Source organism: Anopheles gambiae, chromosome X (genome assembly GCF_943734735.2).
Source record: "Anopheles gambiae chromosome X, idAnoGambNW_F1_1, whole genome shotgun sequence".
NCBI lineage: Eukaryota > Metazoa > Arthropoda > Insecta > Diptera > Culicidae > Anopheles > Anopheles gambiae.
This window is the reverse complement of record NC_064600.1, coordinates 624,305-650,091: the sequence shown is the minus strand read 5'-3', so window position 1 is coordinate 650,091 and position 25,787 is coordinate 624,305. Positions and strand designations below refer to the sequence as shown.

The window sequence follows — 25,787 nt, the reverse complement described above, 5'->3', positions numbered from 1 at the left end:
GAACGACTCTGAACGACTCCGAACGACTCCGAACGACTCCGGACGATTCCGACTCCGGGCGACTCCGGACGACTCCGAACGACTCCGACTCCGGGCGACTCTGGGCGACTCCGGACGACTCCGAATGATTCCAAACGACTCCGAACGACTCCGAACGACTCCGGACGATTCCGACTCCGGGCGACTCCGGACGACTCCAGATGACTCCGGTCGACTCCGGACGACTCCGAACGACTCCGACTCCGGGCGACTCTGGGCGACTCTGGACGACTCCGAACGACTCCGAACGACTCCGAACGACTCCGGACGATTCCGACTCCGGGCGACTCCGGACGACCCCGAACGACTCCGACTCCGGGCGACTCTGGGCGACTCCGGACGACTCCGAATGATTCCAAACGACTCCGAACGACTCCGAACGACTCCGGACGATTCCGACTCCGGGCGACTCCGGACGACTCCAGACGACTCCGGTCGACTCCGGACGACTCCGAACGACTCCGACTCCGGGCGACTCTGGGCGACTCCGGACGACTCCGAACGACTCCGAACGACTCCGAACGACTCCGGACGATTCCGACTCCGGGCGACTCCGGACGACTCCGAACGACTCCGGACGAATCCGACTCCGGGCGACTCCGGACGACTCCGAACGACTCCGCCGACTCCGAACGACTCCGACTCCGGGCGACTCTGGGCGACTCCGGACGACTCCGGACGACTCCGAATGACTCCGGACGACTCCGAACGACTCCGAACGACTCCGAACGACTCCGACTCCGGGCGACTCCGAACGACTCCGAACGACTCCGAACGACTCCGGACGACTCCGAACGACTCTGAACGACTACGAACGACTCCGAACGACTCCGGACGACTTCGGACGACTCCGGACGACTCCGGACGACTCAGAACGATTCCGACTCCGGGCGACTCCGGACGACTCCGAACGACTCCGCCGACTCCGAACGACTCCGAACGACTCCGGACGACTTCGGACGACTCCGGACGACTCCGGACGACTCCAAACGACTCCGACTCCGGGCGACTCTGGGCGACTCCGGACGACTCCGAACGACTCCGAACGACTCCGGATGACTCCGACTCCGGGCGACTCCGTACGACTCCAGACGATTCCGAACGACTCCGGATATTGCAGCGCGGACCTACCCTCTGGAGTCGATTCCGAATTTATCGAGGTGGGAGCGGAGTCGACTCCGGATTTTTGCCAATTTTACCTATCACTAGTTACGATGCCTGGTATTTTGGTCCGCGCTAGAAGCGTTTCGATTGGTCGCAGCATCCCTCAAAGGCAGCAGAAGGCGAGAGAGAGAGAGAGAAAAAGGATACACACTCCACCCGTCATCCTTCCGCTCTTTTATTTTTCTGTTGGCTGGTTTTAGAGAAAGAAAAAATGCTGTTTTGCAGCCGTGTGATTAAAAAACAAAACTCCAAAAAGTACACAATCGAAGGCAAAACTACTTTAGCCAAACTTACTGCACAAAAAAAAACAAATCATCCAAACTCAACATAAACACAGACACACAGGCAAATAAATTTGAAAGTCATGTTTTTTTTGTTGTTTAGATTTTTGTTATGCATTCTATTGCGACAGAATTTTATCCTTTTTCTCGCGCGGATTGGTATTTTTTAAATATTTATTTTTTTTTATTTCAATTTTTTAATAATTAATATTACATATAGAAGATTTTTTCATATCTTAAATAATTTATTATAATTATTTATCTGTATTCGCTTGTTTTCGCTCTCCATGCTTCTCCCACGCTGTGTCTCTTGTTTTCCGTTTGCCTCCCTTCTCCTGTGTTCTCCTTGCGCGCTAGCGGGCGTATCTGTCTGTGATTTTTTTCCTCTGCTTGTTTGTTTGTTTGTTTGTTTGTTGCTTCAGCTAATCAATAGTTTCCTTCTCTTTTTTCCATTTTTTAATATTTATTACTTTAAATTTATTAAATGTTGTTTTATCTCTCTGTCGCTTTCTGTCTCCCCACTCTTCTTCCCCTTTCGCCGGCTTTCACACCGCGCCTCGCTGTTTGCTGAGTTTTCTTACGCATTTTTGTTGCTTTTCCTGCCCTACCTCCCCTGCACTGTGCGGCTTGGTTATCCGCATGGCTTCGTCCCTTTTTTTGCTGCAAGTGCTGGTTTTTGCCTTTGTTTCTGTTTCTTTTTTTTCGTTATTATTATTATTATTCCAACACAGCACAACTTTCCTTCGGGGATGAGTAGTGTAGTAGCGCCCCGTCACCTAACCACTGCTCTCCCCACTCCCATCCCCCACGAAACGGGGGGGATAGGGCGCATACACACACACACACACGCGCGCGCTCCATCCAGAACCGCGGTATTTACTTAGCTGAGTTAACATTAACACTGCCTAGTGCCGAACAGAAAAGGGTGAGCGGGGAGGGGGGCGAGACGGGGCGAGTTACCCCACTCACGGTCCCCCCCCCCCTCCTTGCTTTGCGCACGGTTTCCCCGCCGTACGGGTTTTGCTACAGTAATAGTTTATTTATCATTATCATAATTTCTTAAGCCTGGTTGGTTTTTCTTTCCCCCCTTTTTGACTTCCTATTTCGTTTTTTTTTTTTTTTTTTTGCATTCCAATCGGCCGGTCACCCGCGCTTAGGCGCTCCTCTTCCCGCTCTCGTACCCCCACAGCTAGTCTTGACAATTTAAATATACACATTTAAAACTCGCTGCGTCTTCCCTTTTTCCTTCCTTCTTAACGCGCTCTCCACCCTTGCAACGATGCCCGCAAACCATTACGAGGGGGGTTCATGTGTGTGCTGTGTGTTTTTGTGTCATCTCTTTACACCAGAGCCGTGCCTCGCTCTCTTGCCCGATGCATTGCAAAACAGTTTGGAGCAAAAGCGCAGTGGCTTACTGATCGGTGCCGGCCCGTTACCCCAACATCGGCAACGTCCCTCTAAACGCATCTCCCTAGCTATATAGCATCATCGTTTGCTTCATTCCAGTCGTCCACGCGTGTTTCCCCCCATTTGCCTACAGTGGGGGCCATGTGAGGGGGTTTCTTCTCGCTTCGCGGTACTTGTTTTTCCTTAAGTCTTGCTCTAGTTGCTCTGCCTTAACCAGTTTTTTTTTTGTTTTTGGCCCTTTAGTGAGAGTGCGGCATTGTGTGTGTGTTTTTCGATCTTGCCCGGTTTTGGGTAACGATTTTTCCTAGATATTCCTTCCGTGTGTCCTGCTTCTTTCTCTCTCTCTCTCTCTCTTTTACTACGCTACTTGCCCTGCAGACCCTTGGTACACGCGCACACACATACGTATTCGCCAGGTTGAATTTGTTTCAGATTTTTTTTATATGTTTTTTTTTCACTTCTTTTTGTTGTTGTGTAATCTTCCCACATTGAATGTACTATTGTGTGTGTGTGTGTGTTGTTATTTTTTTTTTGCATTTGATTGTAACCACTAAGTTTGATACTTTCTTTATTCGCTAAGGTAAGTGAGCATGTTGTGATTCCTCTATTTCCTACAGTTCGGCTCTGCCCGTTGCGCATTCGCGTTCGCCTCTTTTGCTTAGGTTTTTGTTTTTGTTGTTGTTGTTGTTGTTGTTGTTGTGTTGTTTTGAGAAAAGATTACGCGCAATAGTTAATAGGCTGTTGTTGGGTGTGCTGTGGTGTGGATTTTCTTTTCGTTACTTGCTTCCCCTTATAAATCTCCTGTTGACACTAACGCAGCCTCTACCAGCCTGCCGCTCTGGTACGTTTAAGTTTCCGTCTTTGATTAAGCACACCCTCCCGGGTCGCCCGCAAGGGGAATTGCCCTTTACTTGTTGATTTTAAATGTATGTGTGTGTGTGTGTGTGTGTGGGTGTGGGTGTGACACGTGATTATGTTGCATTTCGCGCATTTGCCTGCTGACGCGCGTCGTGGTAATTTGGTTGTTGTTTTCTTTTACTTATTTATTTTCACTTTCGCCCCTAAACCGCCACGTGCTTATGGGTACAGTAAACAATGTCAATGTGCGCGCGCGCGCGCGTGTGTGTGTTTGCGTTTCTACTGTTTGCACGTTTGGCTAGCGGGAAAGCCCTCCAACAACGAATGAGCAATGCCGAAATGCGATGCAGATGACACCGCTTTCTGCAGAAAAAAAAATATTTAAAGCAAAAGTCCCCTAACGCATAGAGTTGAGATCGTGAAACATGATTTTGCGTTAAGAAGAAAATGAATCGGGCTAAAAAAAAAAAAAAAACATTCTTTTCACCTTCCCTATGAATAGATTTTTTTTCCCTTCAATTTACAGGTAATTTTCCCGTGCCTATATTAAGCTCACTGTATGCGGGGGGGGAGGGGGGGTTCCATTGCATTGTTTGCTAAAGCTGCCAATAGACCGCCCTCCCCGCTCGACGACGTTTAGAGCGCGCCAAGCGAGACACGACAAGCTAGCCACGTTGCCAAGACGTGAAAGAGGGGAAAAGAAAAGGAAATAAAATGAAACAAAAAAAAAAAACGTTTTAATTTCGCTATCAAACAGAGGTTTCGCACACGCTGCACCGGTTTCTCGAGTGTGTGGTAGTGTTTAACAATGTTTCGAAACATCTAGCCCGATTATTGCTGGCCGAAAAGCGAAAGTTGACCAGTGGAGCAGTTGAAATGAACAAAATATCGTATTCTTCGCCGCTAGGTGGCGGTCAGCCTGTTCAATAGTTTACGTACCACGCCAGCGAGTGTACGCGCTGTAAGGCAAAACAAACTACGCAACTACGCAACAACGGCCAGGCAGGGCGGCTGCTAACTTATTTTATTCTATTGAGCCGCGTTCGCATATCATAAATGCCGCTTAGTCGCTACCCTATATGCGCGCAAGCCCTTCAAGCAAGCGTTCAACCAACCATTCGACCAGCGCAACGCAAGAAAGGGGGAAATGAAACGCGCAGCTCTGTGAGCGAGGGAATTCTAACTCCTATTGCTTTCGTGGTTTTAGCGTAACGTGTCGTTCAAAATGGATTAAAGCTCGTGGGACAACATACTTCCACTTTCGGACTGGCGGACACATTCTTGTGTGTGTGTGTTTTTTCCCTCCCTTCATGACATTGCTCTTGCGTTTATTTCCTCTCTCTCTCTCTCTCTATCTCTCTGCTTGCTTTTTCTGTTCTGTCGGTTATCAAAATTGCTTCAATTTTTGTCACGTTTGTGTATGCGCGCGCGCGTGTGTGTGTACGTGTATTTTTGTAGGAAGCATGTAGCAGCTGGTAGTTAACACCACACAGCCCTCGGGCTTGGACATGCAAGATGATAAGAGTTTTTTGATTTTTTTTTCAATCACGGAGAAACCGTACCGTAAAAAACGGCAAACAAAATTTCACATTCGACCGAGACGATGAAGACAACCCTAGCAATTCGTGACCCCCCCCCCTCCCCCCCTCGTTTGTATAGGGACGCTGGAAATGCACGCAACGTGTCACGCGTTTAAATCACTCACACGGCTAACGTTACGCTAACCATTAGGCTGGGCAGGGGCCAAAGAAACAACGGCACCGTCGCCGTCGTCAAACAGTGGGAAGCAATGTACGGACTAATGGCGCGCTACACTAAAACATCAGGCGCACTCCCCTTCCCTACCCCACCTCCCCCCCAAGAGATTATGATGAACCTGCTGGGCTGCTATTAAACGAATTTATATTTTAATATTAAAAAAAAAAAAAGAAGTTGCATAAACGAAAAACTGTTTTATCTCATGCGCTTAAATTATGTCTCGTGCAGGTTAAATCGCTATCTCTCGCTCTCTCTCTCGCTCGCTCTCTCTCTCTCTCTCTCTCTTTCTCTCTCTCTCTCTCTCTCTTTCCTTTTCTTTCTCGCTTTCTCTTTTGCTAGGGAACTAATATTCACCCCCTTTTCCCTCGAGTTTCCTTACATACCTCCACTGTGCTTTGCTATTTTAAATCTGTACAATTTAGTAGTGGAGTTTGTAGAGGGGTGAGATGCGTGAGAAAGAAGGTGTGTGTGTGTGTGTGTGTGTGTGTGTGTGTGTATGAAGAAAGGGAATCGCGGAAGGAGGCAGGGATTGGACAGGATACAGGTTGGCGGCCCCTTCGGGAGGGGTTCAATCACGTTTCAATTTATACAAAGAAGAAGAAGAAGAAAAAAAAACCCTAATTCCGAGTAGATACTTGTCGTTACATTTAATTACTTAAAACTACACCTTTCTCCTGCGGCACACCGCCCGCTGCTTCTGTACACAGTGCTATGAACCGTGTTGCACGCACATGCGTGCGTTCCGTTCATACGCGAAACGCTAAAATTAATTCTTCCTAACTTCTGGAAAACAGTTCCGCATCCTACCGTCCCCCTTTTGCGGCAGCGAAAGACGTGTCCGAGACGTCCCCACCCCTAGTCCAGCAACAGGTTCGTTGCTGCTTGCCTACACTGCTTGCCGCGGATTGGCGGATTCATACGGTCATTCCGTCGTCATTCCCCGAGCGGGTTCGTGTGTATGTGCTGGTATGTTCGCGCCACCCCGCTTATCCTATCGCCAACCGTTACTGATATTGTGTGAGCTTACTACGGCAACGATCGTATCCTACCGCTACAAAAAAAAAAAAATACGCGTGTGCAGTCGAGTTTCCTTCCGATGCGCGCGCGCGCGCCCATTTCAACCAGCGTCAACGGGAACAAAAGCGAGACAAAATAAAGTGCATCTCGCCTAACTTATTGCTTTGCCGGGGGGGGAAAGGTATATTAGTTCAACACAAACATACAACAAAAAGAAGGAATACATGTTTAAAAAGCTGCACAAAACGGCTGCGGCTTTACATGAGGACCTCCCGCACACTCGCACTTAAAAAAAAACGATGCAAAACTATCGCCTTCTCAATGCCCTGCTATCGTTAACATTACCAACACCGTAGTAACGTGTGTGTGTGTGTGTGTGGAGTGGAAAAGTAGAACAAAAACTAAATGCGGCAAACTGCACTTTGCGCAACTGCCGGAACACTTGTGGGTGTAAGATACAAACACGACGGTTTAATAAAAATAAAATAAAAAAAGAAGGCAAATCAAGAGACAGGCCGTGCTCCACGAAGAACGGTACCTCATTTGGATGAAAAATTGAAAAAAGAAAAAAAAAATACACTCCTCAACACATTCTATTGCTCGCGCAGTCGGAGAAAGGTATAATAATGTGTGCGTGTGTGTGTATATGTATAATTAAAAGCTCTACGCGGGTCAGGGCGGGGGTTTTGGCACTTAAAGGCGATTATGAGATGGAGGAGGGGTGGATGGGGAGACACAGGATCGTCGCTCACCGTGCTCACGGCCGTGCCCCCTCCCTTCGAAACGACATTCGAAAACGTGCCGCGGCTGTAACGAGAATGGGTTAGGATAGCTAGTAAGCGTGAGTCTCACCAACACCGACCCCAAGCGATACCATCACACACACGCCGGGCAAACGAAACTATTTACAAATGGGTTAGAGTCTAGTCTAGGCGACGGGCAGCCACCTACCATCTCGCTGGGTCGCTGGGTCGCATCTGTAATTGGAGTTTGTGTTCGGGTGGGTGAAAAGGGGGAGGGAATGTGTGTTTTTGTCGCTCTCCTAACAGTCCTACAAATCTAAGCTCGCTCTCACACACACACACACACACCAGTTGGCGCGCCTGGCGGTTATTCCGTTCGCCAGTGCCGTCGGCCGGCGAGCAGGGCATGGGCGGCGGCGGCCGCCGCTGCTGCCGCCGTCGCTGCCGCCACAATCGAGGACGAGCTGGTGGAGGGCGGTGGCGACGAGGAGGGAACCGGTGGCGTCGCTGGCGGCAGTAACATATTGCTGCTGTTGGGCGTGCTGGCCCCACCGCCGCCCCGCAGCAGCAGTAGATGCTGCTGGCGCTTCACCACCCCCTTCGCCACGGCGAGCCCCGCGAGTTGATTGATGCTGTTGCACTGCAGCAGAACGCTGGTGGTGGTGGTGCTGGCAGTGCTGCAACCGTTCCTGTTGCCGCCGCCCACCTGATAGTGGTTGGACAGGGGTTCGTCGCCTAGCGGTTGCAGCTGTAACAACGGCTGCTGCTGCTGCTGCTGTTGCTTGTTCGCGTTCGTTTGACGGCGCAGCAGGAGCGATTGATTGGTGAGGTTGAGCTGAGGATGGCCTGGCTGCGACTGCTGCTGCTGCTGCTGCTTTATGATGATGCTTTTGCGGCCGCACCGAGTCGGCACTGCCGCCGCTGCCTGGTGGTTGAACGATGACACCACGCTGGACGCAAGCTCCTCGGCGGCGGCGTGCAGCAGACGCCGACCGTTCGCCGCGCGGCTGCCGAGGGGCGACGGAATGATGATGCCTTTTTTGGCGTGCACGCTGAAAAAGCTGGCAGCCGGTGGTGCGGCGGCGGCCGATTCGGCCGCCGTCATCAGTACGATGCGATCGTTCGTCCGGTTCGGCGGTTGCTGGATAGCGTCGCCGCCGCCGCCGCCGCCGCCACCGTTTGTCATCATCACGCGACCGATGGCGGACGACGACGATGACGACGACGGGGGCAGTGGCGGTGGTGGTGGTGGTTGCGGTGCCGGCGGTGCCGATGGAACCGGTGGCACCAGCAGCACCGATCGATGGTTGCCCTCCCCACCACCCCTTGCCTTCGGTGGCGGTTGCGTCGAGCCCGGGGACAGGTGGGTCGGGCTGGCGGAAGCACATACAGACGGGACCGTGGCAGCGGTGGTATTGGTAGTGGTGGTGGTGGTGGTGTTGTTGTTGTTGTTGTTGTTGTTGTTGTTGTTGTTGTTGTTGTTGTTGGTGTGGGTGGTGGATGCGACCACCGCCGACAGAGACGAGGGTGAGATCGAAGAGGCGCCCGACACGAGGGAGGTGGAAGGTGTCGCGGCCGCCGCCGCCGCCACCGCTACACCGGGTGGGAGGGCGGGACCGGCGGTCCCACCGCCCTTCCTGCTGCTGCTCACACCGCTACTGTGGTGGAAAAATAGCTAAGACGAGCTGGACTGGTTCATGTTGCCGAACATGCCGGTGGAAAAGGACGTCTGCTGGCCGATCTGATTGCCGCCGGCCCCGCCCGATCCGCCCGATCCACCGCCACCGCCGCCGCCGCCGCCGCCACCCCCACCGGCACCGGTACCGGTGCTGCTGCTGTTTTGGCCGCCGGCGTGCGCATTCTGCGCATTGGAGGACCGGTTGTGCTTCGACACGGGCGGCTGCAGATACTCGTGCTTGGCCAGCGCGAACACGTCCATCCGGTCCTCCTTCCGGTACGCGAGACACCCCCGTATAAAGCTCTACAAGATAAGCAGGGAGCGAGAGAGAGAGAGAGAGAGAAAGAGAGAGACATTAGCCGCCGGGAAGTACATTAAAGCGGAAACGAAACCTACCTTTGCCTCGTTCGACACGGTTGGCTTGTTGGCGAACTGCACCTCGGTCGCCTTGAGGATCGTGTTCTCCTCCAGGATCGTCGCCTGTGACTGGTTGTGCCCGAACGGCTTCTTGCCGTACAGACACTGGTAAAAGATGACGCCCACGCTCCACACGTCCACCTTGGACGAGATTTTCGGCGGATTCTTGCCGACCACGAAGCACTCCGGCGGCAGATACCTGGGGCCCGCCACACGATACAGGAAAGAGGAGAAGAGAAATGGGAGCAAGAATTAGCGCACTTGGAAGGGGAGGGAATAGGCTGCACCGCCATACACTACACAGAGGGTGTTGCGAACAAGTTTGCCTACAGCTCAAATACTGGAGGGCTATTTTCACTACTTTGCTGTTTCAATTACACACATACACCTCTACCTCAACACTGCTACACATTTACTGCAACTTGTAGATGAATCTAAAACTAGTTCAACACCTGCAGAACAATGCTACCGGATCGGTTGAACGAGCTAATTCGAATCTATCCAAAAGAGAAGGTTCGTCGTCTACCGAAAACTACTACCACCACACAATAGGGGAGAGGGGTTTGCCATTGGGGGGGGGGAAGGAGGCTCACTGCGCTTCGTTGCTCACCAATAAGTTCCAGCACCTTGTGACGTAAGGTCCATACCATGGTCCGGGTTATAGTTCTCTTCGTCCATCACCTTCGACAGACCGAAGTCGGTAATTTTGATCTCACCGCACACGTTGCCCTCGGTGAGCAGGATGTTGCCCGGCTTCAGGTCGTAATGGATGATCGGCGGCTTGATCTCGTTCAGATACTTGAGCGCCGACACGACCTGCACGGAGCGAGATGGGAAAACAATAACCAAAAACGGCATAAGTAAGCGATTTTGGGTGGCCAGCGGGTTGTTGCTCGCGTACGCACGCACCTGCATTATGATTGACCGTGCCTCCTTTTCCGGGATGGTTTTGTGCTGCTTCAGGTAAAAGTCCAGATCGTGCCCATCGCAGTACTCCAGCACGGTGCAGAACGAGTTGGCATCGATCTCGAACACGTCGTACAGCTTCACCACCCGCGGATGGTCGAGCGCCTTGTGGATGTTGTACTCCCGGAGCGCATGCCTGTGCAAGAGGGGGGGAGAGCCGCGGGATTTTTAGTAGTGTTGCTGCTGAAGCTCACCAAACCAACCAACAAACAACACCGCCACTTACTTGATGTAGTTCGCCTTCTTGTCCTCCTTCCAGTCTTTGTTGAGCTGGTGCACCTTGCACGCGACGTACCGCTGCTCCTTCAGGTCGAACGCTTTGTGCACCTCGGAGAAGCCGCCCTTGCCGAGCAGCATCAGCAGCAGGTACCGATCGTTCAGCACCGGGTGATTGTTGAAGCGTGACTGTTGTGAAGAAAGCAAGGAGAGGCACACCAACGTTAGCACACCAACACGCTGCACCACCCTGCGGAACGTCTCCCCGTACACCCAACCCACCTGATCCTCGTTGTGTATCCGCTTCAGCTCGCGGATGTGCAGATTCCGCTCCCGCTCGAGCTTCTCCATCTCGAGCTGCAGGTCGGCGTCCTCCTTCTTCAGCGCGCTCTGGCGCAGCTTCAGTATCTCGTCGCACTCGTAGTACTCCTGCAGCGTGAACGTGCTGCTGCTGCTGACGACCGGGTCCGGCTTCAGGAACGTGCTGTCGTTGCCGTTGTGCAGCGCCGACCCGCCGCCCCCGCTGCCGACGCTGCCCGCGCTGGCACCTACCACGCCGCCGCTGCCCATCGCCACGACGGCGCCGGTACCGACGCCCGCACTGCCCGGCCCGGTGCCGCCCCGATCGCCGGCCCCGCCCGTCCCGCCCGCACCACCGCCCGTCGCCGACGAGTTGTTGCGCTTGCGGCCGCCCTCGCTGTTCGTGGGCCGCTTCTTCATCAGCAGCTTCTTCTGCCGGTCGATCTCCTCCCGCTCGGCAGTGATCTCCTCCTGGCGTCTGCACGATTGGAGGTTGAGAAGGGAAGACAAAACAAACAAAGCAAGCTGGTTAATGACACTACTCTCCTTTTTGCGTTTTTTTTTTTTTTGCCGGGAGTGGGTTCACCGCAGCATGTGTACTTACTTGGCCAGCTCCTGAAACGCGTACCCGTCCGTCCAGTTCTCCTGGAAGGTGGCGCCAACCCGCTGCGTCACAAACTGCCCGAGCCGCAACCGGTTCTGCATGCACTTCTGGCGCGCCTCCTTCTTCTCGATGTTGCTCTTCTGCTTGAGCAGCTTCTTCACCACCTCGACGCACTTGCTGATCTGGCTCTTGTGCTGCTCGATCGCCTTCTGGTGCACGCTCAGCTGGCACTTCTGCTCGTCCGACAGCCGGGACAGCTCGTCCACCCGCGTCCGGCTGCTCTCGAAGTCGTGGTCCCGCTCGGTAATGTCCGCCTGCGTCAGGTCGGTCTGCACGAACTTGGTCAGCATCAGCGTGGTCGGCGTGGTCGGGGCCGTGCCGGTCGAGGCGGATGCGCCGCCCGGCTGCTGCTGCTGCTGCTGCTGGCCGAACTTGCTGCTGCCAAAGTTGCCGCCATTGTTGCTACTGCTGTCGCTCTGCTGCCCGCCGGTCGTGTTGGTGGAGGAGGAGGAGGAGGTGGTGGTTGCCTGATGCTGCTGCAGCTTCTGCCCAATTGACTTGGTGGTGGTGACTACCGCACCGCCCGGTAGCTGGAGTATGGAATTGCTGTTCTGGGCGCCGGCCCCGATGCTGCTGTTGTTGCTCGTCGTCGAGGTGGCCGCGGTGGTCGTGGTCAGCGGCACGTTGGTGCTGCCGATCCCGCTGCTCGTCAGGTCGCCGCCGCTGGGCGTGGTCGACCCGGTCGCGGCGACGGCGACGGCGGCCCCGCCATTGCTGCTGCTGTTGCTGCTCGTGTTGCACGACACGAGCGTCACGCGCTGATGGTGGTGGTCGGCGGTGGCGGCCCCCGCCGCATTGCAGTTGCTCGGCGCCGTCGTCCCCGTTCCCGGCGTGGAGGCGTTGCACGCCAGCTGGTGGTTGTTCGTCGCCCCACCGGCCGACTGCTGCGTTTGGGCCTGAGAATCTCGCTGCTGCGTCGAGCCGGCGGACGCCGGTTGCTGCTGTCCGCCGCCGGTTTGCTGCTTCTGCTGACCGGCCGACGCTGCCGTTGGCTTCTGGTGCATGAGCGACGAGGTGGTACTGTTGTTGCTGGGCACGAGCACGATACCCGACTGGTACTGCTGCTGCTGCTGCTGCAGCGAGACGCCCGAGCCGGCCGTGCCGGTCGTGCTGACCACCGCCGTGCTGACCAGCGGCGTTATGATGGGCGACAGGACCGTCGTCGCCGACGGGGTGGAGGTGGCGGCCGCCTGTTTCGCCGCCTCGACTGCCGCGGCCGCCGCCGCCGCCGCCGACATGGCGGTCGAGACGGATGGAGGAACTAGTACGGAAGCGTTGTTGCCACTGGCCGGGTTGTTGCCCACCGACGGCGAGGAGGGCGCGGACGAGACGGCCGCATTGGCCGCCGCAGCCGCCGCTGCCGCCGCCGCCGCCGCCTGCTGCTGCTGCTGCCGCTGCGTTCGACTGCTGCCGCCGGTGGTGAACAGGTCCGACGCGGCACCAGCGCCGCCGGCATTGTGGCCGTTGTTGTTGTTGTTGTTGTTGTTGCCATTGCTGCCCACCGGCAGCAGCGGCGTCGTCTGTGGACTAGGGGGGTACATGGGATACTGCGGGTTGGGGCTTTTGCGGGCAGGGCCGGTACCACTGCCAGCGGTGCTGCCGGTCGTCCCGCCGCCACCCCCGGGATCCACGTGCGGCGAATTATTGGATATTGCTCCTAACGCGCTACTGTTGCTGCCGCCGGCAGTGTTGCCAGCGGCGGCGGCGGCGGCGGCTGAGGCGGCACTGCTACCACTGCCCCCGCTGCCGACCGCGGTGATCGTGGTGGTGATGCCACCGACTAACGGGCTATTAGTGCTACTGGACACGCGGGGGGACGACGCGGCGGCCGGCAGCCCCGGGTGTTTAGAAAAATAATCGTTTATCTTCTTATTATCACTGAGGGGCGGCAGCGTCAGCCGCAGACCCTTTATATTATCTCTACTATCACGAAAATGACCTCCGCCTCCCGCTCCCGCCCCGACGCCGCCTCCGCCCGGGCCGCCATTGTCGTCCGGCGCCTTCCGCTTGCGCTTGCGCTCGGACGCCGCCCGCGACACCTTCTCCGAGGGGGGCGTCGACCCGATGGCCAGCCCGGCCGCCACCGCACTCATCATGATCGCGTCCTGCTCCTTATCGCTGTGGGACGAGCCGGTGCTCATGTTCGAGTCCTGATCCTTGTTGTTGTTCTGATGGTGTTGCTGCTGCTGCTGCTGCTGCTGCTGCTGGTGGTGGTGATGGTGTGTGTGATGGGCGTGATGCTGCTGCTGCAGTCCGCTACCGACGGGGATGGGAGGATGCAGGGCGGGCGTCGTCGTGCCGCCGGCTGTCGCTACCGCCACCCCGGCCGTCGTCGTCGTCGTGGTTGTCGTCGGCTGGGCCGCGTCCGCCAGGGAGCCGCTACTGCTCTTGGCACTGCTGCTGCCCGTCGCCGTACCGCCGTTATTGCTGCCCGCTGCTGCTGCTGCTGCTGCTGCTGCTGCTCCACCACCACCGCCCGCACCGCCGCCGCCGCCGTTACCGCTGCCGCCACCGCCCAGGACAACGGCAATTGCTGCCGCGGCGGCAGCCGACGTCTGCTGCTGTTGCTGCTGGTGCGAGCTCAGCACCGTTGCCACTTGCTGGTGCTGCTGATGATGCTGCTGCTGATTGCCACTGTTAAAGTGCTGCGGATGATGATGATGCGATTGTTGCTGCTGTTGCTGCTGCTGCTGCTGCTGCTGCTGGAGATGATGCGACGTATGGTGATGGTGTGATGCAGTTTGGTCGACTTGGCCAACTTGTTGTACTATTGTTGTTTGTGGTGCCATCTGCAGCTGCGTACCGGCCGACATCTGCTTTGGCGGAAGCGCCATTTGCAGGGCAGGACAGGAACATAGGAGAGAAAGAGAAAACACGATCGAGAACGTTAGAAGAGCAAAATCATGAAGAGGAAGGAAAGAGGGCTGCTTCGATGAACTCCCTCCCTCGCTGCGTGGCCCGCGCGACCATTTATCCCAATGGAGGTGTCCCTGGCGCACGAACGGTTACGTGCACTAGTGTGTGTGTTTGTGTATATGTGTGCATGCCAGGATGCGTGCGAACGGTAGTCGAAAGAGGAAGCCGGAGCAATAGGATCATGCTACGGGCATGAAAACGATTCCACTCAACGTTCAACACTTTTCGTATCGCAGAAGAAGGAAATAGAGAAATTACACATTCTTTATTTGTTTCTATTGAGTAACAAGCATTGATAAACTAAATACCCAAACATAGAAAGAATTGTAATAAATGCAGTAGAACTTTCATTAAGGGCGATATCGCTATCGTAATAAATCATTTCAAATTCAGACGAAAAAAAAACTGTAATATTAAACTCATTTTAATTCAATGCTTTGTTAGTACTGTTCGAATGATTCCATTGAACATGTCAACTGTAGAGCTTGGATGTTCATTTTTCCACGTGTTCCCCTAGATTGTAAAACAAATACAACAGTAGCCTTAGGAGTAGAACTTGAAGTCGTTACGAAATCGATCTTCTCTTAACATGTACAAACAACAATTAAAAAAAAAGAAACATTGCACACACACATACACACCAACATATACGTATACAAACGGTGGTAAAAATAAATGATGAAGAGAAATTAGACCAACACACGTGTGCATGTGCAGGGAAGCCGTTGGGAGTAGGCTAAAGCAGCAGAACATGCACAACACACCGTTCCGTAGTTTCCCCACTGGTTCGGCAGAGGGACTCGGGGCAAGAGGGGAGTGTTGTGACACACGGTTATGCGATTATGGATTTATTTCGATCGACCGTGAGTCGAAACAACAAAAAAAAAAACAACAAGGAAACAGGCGTTCACATCATGGCGGCCGGATAGCGATCGGCAAACTGAGAGTGCTGGAGTTCTCCATTGAAATGAGACGGCAGAAAAGCTATTCCGTCTTGTGTGACTGCATCTTTATACACACAAGCGCGCGCGCGAACGCTACCGAAGCAGCAATTAGTTTGACAGCTTACGACCAACAACACAACACAACAACAAAGCGAACGAGAACATCCTCACGGAAAGCGAAGTGAAAAGTTATCGCACTCGATCGATCCACACACACACACACACACACACCCTATATACATTATCCGCAAATGTGAGTGCCATCGAGCACACGCTAGGAGCTGTACGGCCGCAAACGCAACACACAAATAAACACACAGTACCGTGCACTCACCCCTGAAGGGCTCCTCCCGCACACGACCTCCATCGCACCGATTCAGTGCTAGCAAACACACATCTTCCCCCCACCCCCCTACGGAAACAAACCCAACTGACAGTTTTGCAGAACCAGTGAGCGCCCGAAAAGGACTCACGCTACTCTCTCGCTCGTCACACAGCTCCGCGCGCTCTGATTCGCAAAGCATCGTACCCTTGCCATGTCTTCTTGTTTTTATTTTCTATTCTTTTTCTGCCAAGTCTGGCCCTCTTGCTCTCTTGCTCACTCGCTCTCTCACTCTCTCTCTCTCCCCACACATTCTCTCTTTCTATTTCTCACTCTCTCTTTCTCTCTCTCCCCCACATTCTCTCTCTCTCTACCATCTGTTTCCCTTTTCTCCGAAAACCAACATAAACACACACACACGCGCGCGCAGCGCACGCACGCACACACACAGAACAGGCGAAACAATTTCAAACACTTTTCTATTACCGTATGGACAACATGGCTCCCTCCTTTTGCTCCGTGCGCTTCGTACGCGACCAAACGGTAACAAACGATTTGGCCGGGTCGATGTGGAAGCGACGCGAGCACGATGATCGAGATTCAGAGTCCTCTGCCTTCTCGCGCTCTCTCGGTTTCGGTAACGTGACGCGGGTTCGAGATGAGGCGCGACAACTACGTCAAATAGCGACAAAGCCAACACAATACACACACACGCACAAAATCGTTTTCCTGCGGTTCCCCCTACCGCCGCCACCACCTTCACACCCTTTGGTACTGGTTGCTCCCGTGGTCTCGAGCTCGACACCACACTAGACGTTCGTTTGATTTGACAACTGCGGCTACCTACATGATACGCGTCTATTGCACCCACCAACAAACAAAACCTAAAACGGCCTGTTCAATGGCGACAAATTGGCGTAGCATGTAGCAACACACACACACACACAGCATGCAGTAGTGTACCCACTTGTACTTGTCGAGCGTGTAAAGCCCGCGCAGACAAGAATTTTCACACAACCCCACATAGACACAAGAGATAACGCGCGCGGTGTGGCAAAGGGCGAGAGAGGGTTGCTGGGTGAATTTTCTCGAGCTGCACACTAGTCCAAACACCTCTCCTCTGCCGCACTGCTGCTTGTCGATTTCTTTCTGCTTCTTCTTTTTTTTTCATTAAAGTTATTTGTTTGTTTGTTTGTCTGTTTGATTGTTTTTGACACGAGGTACTACACCGCCGCACGGACGAGAGGAAGCGGGCCGCAAGCTTCCCAACCCAGCTGGGGGACCGGTGGGGGAGTGGGGGGGGGAAGGCAGGAAGAGCTGAGCTGTGAGGCTTGGATGTATAAAATCGGTGCCCTTTCGTGCCCGACCAGCCGTCGTCGTCGTCGTCGTCGTCACGGGCAGGCTACACTTCAACACTGGACTAACTGCTTCTCTTCTCTTCGCACACCGAGAGATCGGGACGAGACTGACTTTACACACAAACACAACAGCACCGAACCCGGTTGACAACGTGTGCGGAACCACACAACCGTCATTCTCTCTCCCTCTCTCTCTCTCTCTCTCCTTTATTGTTTCTCTTTCTTTCATTATAGCAGGCTGTATATTTTTATTTCCCCTGTTTTTTTTTTCCTGTGTATGCGTGTATACGTCTGTGCCCTATCCCTGTCTAGCTCACGCGTGTGAATGAGAAAGTAAAACGCAGAGAGCGGCGAGCACGCAGCGACGCAGGCGTGCGCCTTCACGCGTACACCAACACCAGCATGGTACGGCATTTGGCCGACTGGTCAGTGGCGCTAGTTTGCTCACACTAAGGGCTGCTTCCATTTGCAATCACACCTCACCGAACAAGCAATCGAATATATACAAATTTATAAATTTATGTCATTTCGATAAGATCGATAACGAGCTGTTGATAAGGCGCGCCCGTTGGGAACATGGGAACTGTCAAAACAAAATGACGGAAGCGCATTTGATGATGGCTGAAAAATAAACCGATCACAAAAACTCATTGTATGTGCCTAATATGGTTCTATTAAATACCTACATTATCACATTTTAACACACAAACACACAGTTGAACTGCATCGTTCGGCTTCGATTTAGCTCTGTGTGTGTGTGTGTGTGTGTGTGTGTGTGTGTGTGTGTGTGTGTGTGTGTGGATTGTGTATGATGTTTCGCGTACTACAATTTCCCCTTTCGATCACTGTTCGGGACAGACGGCGGCAACGGTTCGCTGCTCAATTGAGAGAGAGAGCGTTAGCAGCGTACACGCACCCGCCGCAGACGAAACACGTCGGCAGTATAACACAAAAAGAGGCTCTCTCTCTCTCTATCTTTCCATCGTACAATCTCCTCGCCGAGACCTTTTTTATTGCCCATTTTGCTCGGGCCATCGCTTTGATCCTTAACACTTTGCGCAATTTTAATCTCCATATGTGTGCTAGGCTCTTTCGCTTCTCTCCGCTCCAGAGAGAATGTGATAGAGAGAGAGGGAGAGCTCGCGGCGGTGTGGAGCGATCGTGGCGAAACCCCCAGTGAGCCCGTGAGCAAAACACTATCAAACCTATCTGCGCCGGACACGGGCCGCCCTCCTCCAGTTGGCGAAGTGTAGGCACAACAAACTGCCGCACACCGAGTGCCCTAACACACACTCGCACACTGAAGGCAGTGGTTGGGCCCATTTGCAGGGGGGGGGCCACCACCAGACCGAGTGAATCAAACCCGTGGTGTGTGCGCTTCCATATTTGTGTCGCGTTTAAAGAGATACTTGTGTGCTATAATGTATGCAACGCGGCGCGATACGGTTGCGGGGACGCAAAAGCACAAACAATTCAATTTCCAGCCCCGGCAGGGCAAAGGTGTGGCAGCAGCGGAGGCGATGGGGGGAAGGGGATTGGATAGAATGAAAAAAAAATAGCAACAGAAGGCTACCCCGAAACGGAACACGTTCACCATACCCTACCGTGGCGATGATGATGGTCGGCCAACGCAATCGGAAGCAATATGGCTGACGGAGGCACAGACGCACACAACACAAACCGCGACAAGATGGCGAACGAAGGTGGGTCGCGGGACAGGGCTATGCGATACAGCCGGTCCGCCGCTTTCTTTTCGGCCGATTTGTGGCCACTTCGTATTTTTAAGTCAGTTTATAATAGGGAAGGGGGTGGAAGAGGCACACGATAATGGCCACTTTCATTACGAACTTTCTTAGCACTATTCGTACCGCCCCCCCCTCCACCCCATCGCTTTTGTTGGGGAGATTTGGGAGGCTGTCCGCAAAGGCGCCGCCACAATGCATCACTGACAGCTGTCACAGGGGCTACAGCTCCCACCCGCTGGCCGGAAGTGTCCGCGTCTGTTTCCAAGGCCCATCCTGAAACTAAACAGCCCCCACCAGCGAACGATCCGACGACGTGGCAAAGGTTCGTCGTCTCCTTCGGAATTCGGAAATGGTGGAAAAATGGCAGCCGCAAAACGGTAACTAGGGTGGTGAGCGAGTACATGCCGGCGTTTTTGGTGAGCGAAACAACCGGTGGCGAAGAAAATAGGTTTCGAAAGTCGACGAACTCTCGGCAGGGAAAAATGCTGCTTCAAAAGCCAAATCTTCCATCATTTCGTTTTGCGGTTTCTAAGCGCACGTGTGCCTAATGTGCATCTTGTAGAAGGTATATGGCAGCTCTGAATCAAACATCGCTTGTGGTCATTTGGAATCAATGACCTTCGTGGCTTACCAGTGATTAGACATCAAGGAAGCTGTATGGCTGCAGTTCCTAATTCAGATTTGTTTTAGCTATTTGATTGTATGGAGACATTGAGTTGATCGTTCATCATTGGACAATTGTCATCTGCGTCTTAATGTCTGGTACATTATCATTAGCAATGTATTGGCTGCTAGACTGCCTAAATTATATAAGAAGAGTTAAAGAATATCAGAGCTTGAGTTGAACACTTGGTGTTTTGGATGTTCTCCAATGTGTTACTTTGATTTAGTTTCCAAATGACAAAGGTCTCTCTAACCTGTAGAATCCCAGGAAGTTTGACTTCACTGTTTTATTTCATTAACACTGTTCGAAACTTATTCCAGAGTTCTGGAATATATCAAGAGATGAAGAATAGAAGACTAAAACCAAATTACTGTTTAAACAGAACATTAATGCTGTTGCCATGCCAAGGTTGTCGCTATCGGAATTTCCATTATTCAAACATCCAGAGAGTGTGTGAGAGAGAGAGAGCATCAGCTTATTCGCAAGCGGAGCAAAGTACAACCAAATGGAGCCTACACTACAGGCCTCTTAAAAGAAAATCTGCTGCCCAGAGATCGGAACCGCTACCTATTGCTTTATCAAGTGTACCATCAGTGTGAGTACCCCGTTTGCTGCGAAACTCCACGTTGCGAGGAGAGCAATGAAAATCGAGCTCTGGTCACTTGATCATTTGGTGCGGGAGGCCGGCACAAACGACGCACACGCAAAACACACAGACACAATTGCGCAGAGAGGTGGTGGCAGCCACACGGATCAATTGACGTCCCATTTTGCCGACCCAGCCCGTACGTGCGCGTGCGAGAGCGGAAAAAGAGACACCAAACATCGGTATCGGCTGGAAAGTTGTCCAATCTGTTATAAACCTTCTAGACCCGGTTCGCGCACACACACACACACACATACACGAGCGGAGCGGCCTACTACTAGAGGATGGAGGCCTTTTCTGCCTTAGTTTTTCGCGTTTTTTCCCATGCAACGAGTGCTGGCACACACAGTAAGGTTTCCCGGGAGGGGGGCTTGAGCGCTACCCAACTGTAGCTGAGAGATGTAGCGGTGAAGCATACCAATGATTACTTGTGCAACAATCCCTGGTGGGACCATATACACACTCCCTCTCAGACACACGCCGCCGCCTCGATCTAGTTCCTCTTCTTCAGGGTTTTTTTTTTTTTCTCTTCATATCGATCAATGCTCTCAGACAATCGATCTGATAGTGTATGTACGGTGGAGACTAGCGAACTAACCCCGAGCAGTTTCAGTTATTGCTCTTCATTAGACGGAGAAACGTTAGGAGTCGTTGAATGACGGTGAGAAAACATTGACGTAAAACGTTTTTATTGTTTGCCATCTTCATTTTGATTATGTGATTGATATTCAACTATCCACGCTATCACAGTGTTTAAGAGGTTCAAGACTTGTTAATGACATGTAGACTTCCTACCAACTACTTCCAACAAACTCTTTAGTCTACCCATGGTACCTTTTACACTTCCTAACCTCCCGAAGTCCTACCGGAGCCAGGTCGGACGTAAAACCATCCATTCTTATCTGGTTCCCGACAACCTTTATCGTATCTTGAGTCACCACCCGCTGTCGGTACGCACATGACTTTCCAAATTCCATCCGCCGAAACAACCGAAAATTGTGTGCCCGAGGAATTCGATTCGACCCTTTAGGCACACTCAACACACACGAGTGTCTGTGAGTTTGAGTGTACCCAACAAACAGTTACGGAGCTGGGGGGGGGTTGACCATCAGGGTATGAATTGTAAATGCGATTGAAGGGAGCTGTAAGACCCACCGCACTGCTCAGGGGGTGGCGATAGCTGTGCTCTCGATACATACTTGCCGCGCCTGATTGCAACTTGAGCGTCTGCCCCCCCGCCAACCCACTTACGCGCACACACTAGTAGGACAATCTCGGAAGCAAATATTGGAGATTGCAGCACCACCACACCAAACCACCAGTGAAAACCTCCAATCCACACACACACACACACACTCGCAGGCAGAGCCAACTAGGCAATTAATTTATGGATCGTTATCATTAGCTTGATCAGTGTGCTCGGGCACGAAATAAACTCTCCTTTCCTTACCGCTCCTCCTCAGCCAAATCTCAAAACCCCTCTAACGACCAACGACCACGGAACGAAACGTCCCCACCCAACTCCAGAGAACATCACCCGGCAAGGGGTGGGGGAAGTGGACGAGGGTTGCTCTTCCCAAGCACTAGCCGGTCACAGCGGAAGGCACTAATAGTCTCACCTCGCCGTGAGTGTTTGTGAGTTTGTAGTAGGGTGCAGGGACTGCGACTACGCCTATCCGACGAAAAGGGCGACTAGGGGGAACATTGGGGGAACAGGTTGCGGAGGTTCGGCCGCAGCTGCATACACACAGCAGCAGGGCAGCAGGGTGTGCGCACGGCGACCCGATGCAAATGAGCGTTAGTGGGGAAGCTTTGTCTTAGTTATTTTTTTTTTTCCGCCCCTCAGATATACCGCGCGTACGTCGCTTACTCCACCGTCACGCGCCGGTTGTGAAGCAGCGCTGAGCACGAGAGAACCCGAAGCATTCCCAAAACCTGCACACACGCACACTGCTATCTGGCTAGCCTATTAGACGGAGACATACACACACACTCTCTCATTGCGCCTCGCAGCTCCTTCCGCTTCCGCCGAGAGGTGGTTTTGCAGGCTTTCGCAGCGAAGATGGTCTCGAGAGACACGCGGTGCAACGATTTTGCTGCTTCTGGACTCTCAAAGAGAGCGAAAAAGAGAAAGAGAGAGAGAGAGAGAAATTACCGCTGTATGTCTGTGTGTCTGAGTTGGTACTTTTTTGGGCCTACGGGAAAGGGGTAGGAGTTCAAAACAGTCGATTTGAGGCACTGCGAATTGTGCGAATGCAAACTAGCATCGCGATAAGCGACGTAAGAGCTAAAGGAGATATGGTTAAGAGACATCCAACCATTTCAAAACCAAATGTTTCACCAAAATTCGAAACTCCAGCATTATCATGAAGATATACGTGCTAAAAATACCATTTCTCAAGTGAATTGGAGAAAAAAAAAACGTCCACGATGACGTCGTCTCCGGTAACGGGCAGGCCCATCACCGCTTGGCAGATTTGCGCCCATTAAGCTGCCAGAGTTACAACCAATTAAACGACCCAAACACAGGCGGCGGTGTTATTATTTTCGCAACGAATGTGTGTGAAACCAATCCGCGCGCGCTTGCTGCAAAACCCTTCCGTTTTCCTTCCGCTCTAGTTTTAGTGTAAAAACAACCCCCGTCGGGTGATATAAATACCCTGCGGGGTCATGTCGCCACCATGATCGATCCAAAGGAATGAACAAAAAAAAACAAAAAGAAACAAGCATGAAACGCGAGTGCCGTAAGCTAATGCCATCATTATTCAGTAGTCACCACCACCACAACACTACTAGCGCTGCTTTGCGAGATTGTATCAAAATGTGTTGCAGAAGAAAAAAAAAGAGAGACAAATTTATACACATACACACAAACAGAAAACATCAAGCGAAGCGCACACATTTCTTTTAAGGTCATGTTCGTAGCAACAGCACAGCAGCAACGGACATATACCCAGCGATCCGCTCCGTATCATTCCAGGCCCTTACACGCAGCATGTCTGAGCCGATATATTGGTGTTGGTGCAAGCGAGCTACTATTTTGCTGTCAAGAGTGAGAGAGCCGCAGAACGAGAGAGAGAGAAAAAGATAGATAGCGAGAGAGAGAGAGAGCGCCGCGCGTGCTTCAGTGAGATCAAAACAAACCATAAACGTTGGAGACCAACACAACACAGCACACGCACCGGCGGCACTGGTAGCTCTCTGTCTGCTCGTGACTTCCCCAAGGCACACCCGGCGACACCCACTGCTGCTGCAGCTGCTGGTTTGACCGGTGTGTGGGCACCAAAGGAGTTACCCACCATGCGGAGAAGCGCAACACCAGTATGATTATTCGTGTTTTGGGAATCCGCCATACATTGCGCACACGGAAAGAGGTGCCATTTTATTACTGCCATCTTGGTCCGGACGTTCTGTGTAGCGGGGGCTCTGCCGTCCTTGACGGGCGGAGTTACGCGGATTGCTATCGCTACCGACACATCCCCGCAGGGGAGGGATTTCGGTTGTCTAAAAAGGTGAGTGACTACAATCACTGGACACCACGAACCCTCACCTTCGTATAAACACACACTTTGGCTTTGCTCAGCTGTGTACAACCACCGCTGACTGTCGATCTTATTACAAAAAAATGAAACAATAAAATCGGTCACCAGGAACACTTTGAGGTCCTCTTGTGCGCCTCTACAAGCTACTGGAACAAGGAACGCGAAGCGTGTAGCGTTGATTCGCCTCGATAACGAGAGGACCTCGTCACCCACGGAGATCTGCCGTTATCAGATGGCAGATGACGCAAACTGGACTGCGCTTCAACAAACCTGGAAGTCACTTCCGCGGCCCCTTAATCTACCACAGCATCGGTAGGATTTGTACTCCGCTGCTCACGCCGCCATCATCCCACCCGCCTTTTTTATTCGGTCTTATCGTGCCTAATTACTGGCTAATGTATTGCAATCATCATGGCGCCCGCCCGATTCAAAGGGGACAGCCATTCCCCTCTCACCTGATGGACCACCCTCCTCCCTCTTTCGCCCCAAACAATCTGTGGTGTGGCAAAAAGCAGTGATCCTTTCATCGCCGCCATCGATTATCGCGTGGTATGTAAAAAAAAAATAGTAATAATGAAAAATAAAACACACACAACAAGCGCTTCCACTCTTCGCCACCCCGAACGAGTCCCGTAAACACACACACACACACAAGCACAAAGCAGAGAAGATGGGTGCTAGTGGTGACACGTGGAGACAGGAGGGAGGGGTCGCTGAAGAGGCATAAGAAAAAGGTGATTTATTCGATGGCGTTCGGGAGCGAGCGAGCGATAGTGCGCGCGCGCTCGCTCCCACCGCCATGCTTTGCGGAGACGACGAGCGCACACATCAGTGCGCACTTCATTTGCTGCTGGTGGTTAGTGCCGAGCCGCGGTCGCGTTAAATGATTGAATGCGTAATATATACACACAAACTGAAACTGGGGAAACGAAACGGGTTGCGAGACGGAGGAAGCAAGCGGGCATATGGGAAGCACAACCCGGCGGCGGCAGATGCTACTCGCGCTGGTTAAGAAAATGGAGAAAAGCAACAAGCAAAATGTAGGGGGGGGGGGGGGGAGCGAGGAAGAGAAAGATTGAAACCATCGAGGTAAGAAAGGAGGAAACCGATGAAACCGACCAGCTCTTGGATAACAAGAACAGGGGAAGAATTCTAAAAGACTAAAAGAAAGAAAACGGCAAAGAAAACAATGAAGAGAGAGACACACACACAACCGACGAACGGGAGCGAACGGCCATATTTGGTAAAAACAAAGTTCTGGTAGCTGGAAAGCACCTCATGAGATCACCGGCATCGGGGGAGGGGGTCAGGTCATTAACAAACTGCTAAGCGCGTGAGTCAACTGTACAGCTCATCCATTTTGTGGCAGATTGATAAACGTGCCCATACCGGCCCTTCAGTATATCGTTCAATTGATCTTGTGCCGGGGCTTGTGGTTTTAATTTGCCAAATAATTGCACGTTTTCTGTCTCCTGTTTTGCTGACTAAAATTTGCGACAGGCAGCAGGTTAGGCGACTTTACGTTCCATACATAAAACCCTGTGCAAGATGATGGCAAATTCGGTTTTACTGACAACCCCCACACCCCTCGCAGCAAGATGAAAGGGAAAGTTCGGCCGGACACCTCACCCGACAGCATCATCATCATCACGATGACGCGGATCTGCAAGTGGGCGCGCAAAAATCTGCCGCTTTGTTTAAGTTACATGCTTTGTGCATGCATGTGTGTGTGTGTGTGTGTAAACCATCCATTTCCTTCCATTCGCGTCACAGCGACCCTTTGCCGACCAAAAACCCGACCACTGACGCAAATCTCGCCGCATGTGCGTGTGTGCGCCTGTGTGTACGGAGCAGAGAGGCATGGGGGTTGTGAGGAACGAGGAAAGGGGGGGGGGGGGGCGAAATTGTGTGTGTTTTCTTCTGTTTGTGTTGCCCCGTTCATTTATTAACTGCGCAAATGTGTGCGTGTGTGTGTTGGGTTATGCTGGTGAGTTCCAGATTTTGACGTTTCTTCACTTGCTTTTTCTCCATTTGAGTGATTATTGCGGTATGGTAGTTTTGGTTTTCTTCTTCTTCTTCTTCTTCTTATTCTTCTTCTTTTTCTTCTTCTTCTTTTTCTTCTTCTTCTTTTTCTTCTTCTTC

General features: G+C 52.5%; 1 protein-coding gene across 9 annotated transcripts in view; it reads right to left on the bottom strand.

Annotated features, from left to right (window-relative positions):
- Window positions 1-1,640: 1,640 nt before the first annotated feature.
- LOC1272234 (serine/threonine-protein kinase tousled-like 1) overlaps window positions 1,641-25,787 on the bottom strand; it is a 75,612-nt gene continuing 51,465 nt past the window's right edge. For 5 of the 9 annotated variants that reach the window (XM_061652828.1, XM_061652834.1, XM_061652820.1 and 2 more), the window contains 7 exons: window positions 11,449-14,321; window positions 10,827-11,322; window positions 10,555-10,733; window positions 10,272-10,464; window positions 9,973-10,178; window positions 9,342-9,561; window positions 1,641-9,246 (listed from right to left, as the gene is read on the bottom strand). In XM_061652828.1, coding sequence (XP_061508812.1) covers window positions 8,923-9,246; window positions 9,342-9,561; window positions 9,973-10,178; window positions 10,272-10,464; window positions 10,555-10,733; window positions 10,827-11,322; window positions 11,449-14,321 — 4,491 coding nt within the window. In that variant the 3' untranslated portion in view covers window positions 1,641-8,922. Of the gene's footprint in view, window positions 9,249-9,341; window positions 9,562-9,972; window positions 10,179-10,271; window positions 10,465-10,554; window positions 10,734-10,826; window positions 11,323-11,448; window positions 14,322-15,702; window positions 16,141-16,176; window positions 23,892-25,787 lie in introns of those variants that run through there. The other 4 variants (XM_061652857.1, XM_061652851.1, XM_061652844.1 and 1 more) reach the window with 4 other exon arrangements.